This window comes from Crocodylus porosus, unplaced genomic scaffold, assembly GCF_001723895.1.
Source record: "Crocodylus porosus isolate Cpor-Errol unplaced genomic scaffold, CroPor_comp1, whole genome shotgun sequence".
In the NCBI taxonomy this organism is placed as follows: domain Eukaryota; kingdom Metazoa; phylum Chordata; order Crocodylia; family Crocodylidae; genus Crocodylus; species Crocodylus porosus.
Genome location: NW_017728943.1, coordinates 71,108,699 through 71,112,601, shown reverse-complemented (window position 1 = coordinate 71,112,601; position 3,903 = coordinate 71,108,699). Strand labels below are relative to the sequence as shown.

At 38.1% G+C, this 3,903-nt stretch overlaps 1 protein-coding gene across 1 annotated transcript in view; it reads right to left on the bottom strand.

Annotated features, from left to right (window-relative positions):
• Positions 1 to 590: 590 nt before the first annotated feature.
• Positions 591 to 3,903, bottom strand: part of SRP9 (signal recognition particle 9) — a 12,427-nt gene continuing 9,114 nt past the window's right edge. The window contains exon 3 of the mRNA XM_019549547.1: positions 591 to 2,242. Coding sequence (XP_019405092.1) covers positions 2,123 to 2,242 — 120 coding nt within the window. The 3' untranslated portion in view covers positions 591 to 2,122. The remainder of the gene's footprint in view (positions 2,243 to 3,903) is intronic.

Below are 3,903 nucleotides of genomic sequence, written 5' to 3'. Positions count from 1 at the left end.
TTTAATACAAGACTTGTGCTTTAGTACAAAAATAATATTTATATTAGGAGATATATTACAGAGGTAGGCAACCCCCAGCACATATGCCAGAACACAGCATGCAATGGCATTTTGCTTGGCATGCACACCTCAAGGAAGGGGCAGGGGCAGTGCTGCCACAACAAGCATCAGGCTCCTTGCAGCTCCCCCACCATCTGCCCCAGCAAGTTGAGGCTGTGGGTGTTTTTTGGCACTCTGCCCAAAAATGCTGCTGACCCCTGGTGCATTAGGATTACTGCAAGCCATTTTAAAAGCAAATGGAGTAGCTAAAAAAATTCTCAGCTATAGTAACAAGTGGATATTAGTTTCTGTTCAAGTGTAAAGCACTTTACACCATTGTCTTTCATACTTAATAAACAAAGACAGAGTAATTTAAACTTATGATGCACAGCCTCCTCAACAATACACCCCTCATTTGAAAGAAAAAAAAAAAAAAGTAAGAAGCAGGCAGAGAAGGGCAGGACTGGATCAGACACCACCTATATTTGAAGAAGACTAAATACATTCAACATGCATGGCATTTAAGGAATAAGACTTCACTGAAACCATTATCTTGATCAGAATATTTTATTTTGCTGACCTCAAAGCTCACAAGCCAGCACTTAAGATAGCAACTGGCAATTCACCATGCAAATTATCTTCCATCTGAAATAATAAATTTTAATACAATATCCAAGAGTTGATTATTTTTCTAACCTTTGGCAAACATCTGAATTCTATTCCATCCAAGTAGTGATGTTACTAGTAATGTTAACAACCTCATTTTTTGTATGAGCTACAGCAGGTAACTGGTATTCAAGTACAACATTTACAACAAGAACACTCAATGTTATGAAAATCAAAGCATTGTATGGCCCTTCCTTTGCTTTTACAGGTTTAGGTCAAGCCAAAATAACACAGGAAAAATTCTTTTACAAGAGCAGTATACACAGAGATCACCTCAGCATTTTAAAAATGAAGTTCAATTCATAATAGTATCCAACCTGACACTGACTGTTTGGTGTTCAAGCAGGAAGCTATTGAGAGGGGTGAATATATTCTTCTACCATGAAAGGCAGCAATAGCCAGTGTGTCTAAGCCATGCAAGTATCATTCGTCTGTTTCGTGCACCAAAGTTTAAGGAAGTGTTTACCAAGCCTACTCGCATCCAGCAAGTTCAGTTTTTACAAGCTTCACACTCATTTAAGTTACTAGCATTAGTGAGTTGCTTAACAGAACCTGGACACTGATGTAATTTATCCACAGAACCATAAGATCATGGACAGTGGCTTCCATACCCTACCTGCTAGACAGCTTCAACTCTGGAGACAAAAAGGAAGATCAGTGGCATACACACTGCTAGTTTATGCATACTCTTGCCTGCTAACAACTTAATTGGAAGCTTCCAACTTACACATGCTACTGAGCAGACTTCATTGTGTTAACTTTGATTTTTCAAATTCATATCTGTATGCGTTTCAAACGGTGATCTATAGTTATGTGCAAGCTGAAGTGTACAACTTGACCAAGACTTAACATTAAATTCTAGAAACCTTACACAGAATAATTTGCTAGCTAGTTTCAATATATATTTGGCAATATTAATATCTTTGTTTAAAAAAAGCCTCATTTCAGAAATATAACATATCAGTGGTTCATTAGACCACTTCCCATGTTACAGTATTAGTTGGTCAGATTATTAGTCTTCTCACTGTGAGACTACACCACCAAGGAATATGAACACAAAAAAACCTAAACAAGAACTACATAAAGCTATATTTTAATTTTCTAAAGGGCCTTTGTCTCAACTTCAATTAGAGCACTGTAGATTTATAAAACAAAATGCACAAGTATTGTTTAACATACTTAACCTGTAAAAATATTTTTCCATGGAAGATGTTTTCTTGCTTACTTTCCAATAAATAGAGGCTTTCAATTGAAAGCATTTATTTTCCTAGTTATCTGAAGTGAAATCTGAGAGGGGAAAAAAATGCTTTACTTTTCAGCAGTCCACTTCATCACAAAGCACCTCCTGTCCCAATGTGTGCTCAAATCCAAGTGATATTTTCTTCCTGCAAAATATGACCAGAGCATTCAAAGCAATTCAGTCTGTTTCCATAGCAGCACTGCGGGATTCCTTAGCTACCATAAGTCGCATCAGCTGACTGTGGAATTTCTCTATCTTCTTTACATCTTGAGCCTGGTCTGTTCTATATAGCAGACACTGTCAAAAAAAAGTTACTGAATATCAGGTTTTATTTCAAACTTATTAAAACTAAATGTCAGAAAATACAAATTCATGCATTTGGAATGAAGTTTAAACTATACCCTGAAAAGTTCCAAGTTCCTTATTGGTGCTATTTGTACTGTACTGTATCCCACACTTTAAGGGGTCAACAAAGCTTTTACACATTCAAGCTTCTAACTATTACAATAAGTTATTGTTAAGAGATCTTTCTCTGGGTCTTCCTGTATCTGCATTTGCACTGCAAGTTCCTTCCAGCAGTGCTACCTTTTATTTTGAAAACAGTTAAATAATTTATACTTAAAGCAAATTTCCCACTAATGTGCAGCATTTTGAGTACAGTAAAGGCTAGCCTAGAAAAATGACAACAAAAAACCCACCAAGGTATCCTCTTTTTAAATGGGATATTAAAAAAATTTGAAGCGGACTAAGCTTAAAGTTATTTCCCTTTTAGATCTTTTTTTATACTTTGTGGCTACTGATTTAAAGCTAAAGTGAATTTTGGATTTTTCCCCATAGACAGACCACACATTCAAGAGGTACTGCTCCCTGGGGCTATACTGAAGAATGAGGATAGGACACCTTCTTAAAGTTAAGGGAACATTTTCCCCACAACTTTTATACCAAACGGTCAAGACAAATGTAACTAAAGTGACAATACATCCTGGTTTGCCCAGATCTCAAAGGCCAGCTTTACCAGTTGGTGAAAATTAAAATGAGCGTCCCAGAATCACAGTCAGTCAAGTAGGGGAGGTGGAACAGCATGGTGCACCAAACAGTTCCCCCTCCCCACCAGACTGCACCTGCACCTCTAACCCACTGGCTTTTGTTACTGCCTGCAGCAGCACTTGGGGTGGGAGGGGACAGGACAGGTGCAGTACAATGACCATTCCTTACAGTCACTGTAAGCATCACCAGCCTGCTATCCTGACTACTACATACTGGACAAAGGATTTTTCTTTATGGCAAACCTGAATTTGAAGTACTGATTTTAGGAACAGAGAAGTGGGAAAACATCTAGGCTTTTGTTTTCTTAAGCAGCAGCTTGAAGATTTAGAGACCCTATTTGACACAGAAAATAAACTTGGCAGAAAAATCTGACTAGATGCCAAAAATTATTAGTTACCTAATTATTAGTTGCCTGAGCAGCAGAAGCACAGGAATTACCTAGCTATGCAGATTTGTTCTTTTACTTAACGATGGAAAGCTTCAGTCTCCAGGGCTGTCAACATAGCAGTTTTACCAGCCTTAAATACACCGTAAAACTTAAAAAAAAAAAAAACCCCAAAAAAACCCCACCCACACCCAAATCTGAGATACTCAAGAGAACAGAAGCTGGTATCCTTTTTCCCCCAGTTATACCAGCTCTGCCAAGTAAACAGTAGGAAAACTTAACTTAGTAAAGTTACTCACTGTGACTTGGTTACAAGAAGCAGATTTTGCCTCCCCCTAAAGCCTTACTGTCACTAAGTACCTGTATTCAGTAGAAAGGAAGGACTGAAAGTTTCACCCAAGGATGGTGAATTATTTCTCTACAGCCTATAGTTTCATAGTTTCATAGTAGCTAGAGTCGGAAGGGACCTAGGTAGATCATCTAGTCCGACCCCCTGCCTGAGCAGGAAAGAGCACCGGGGTCAGAT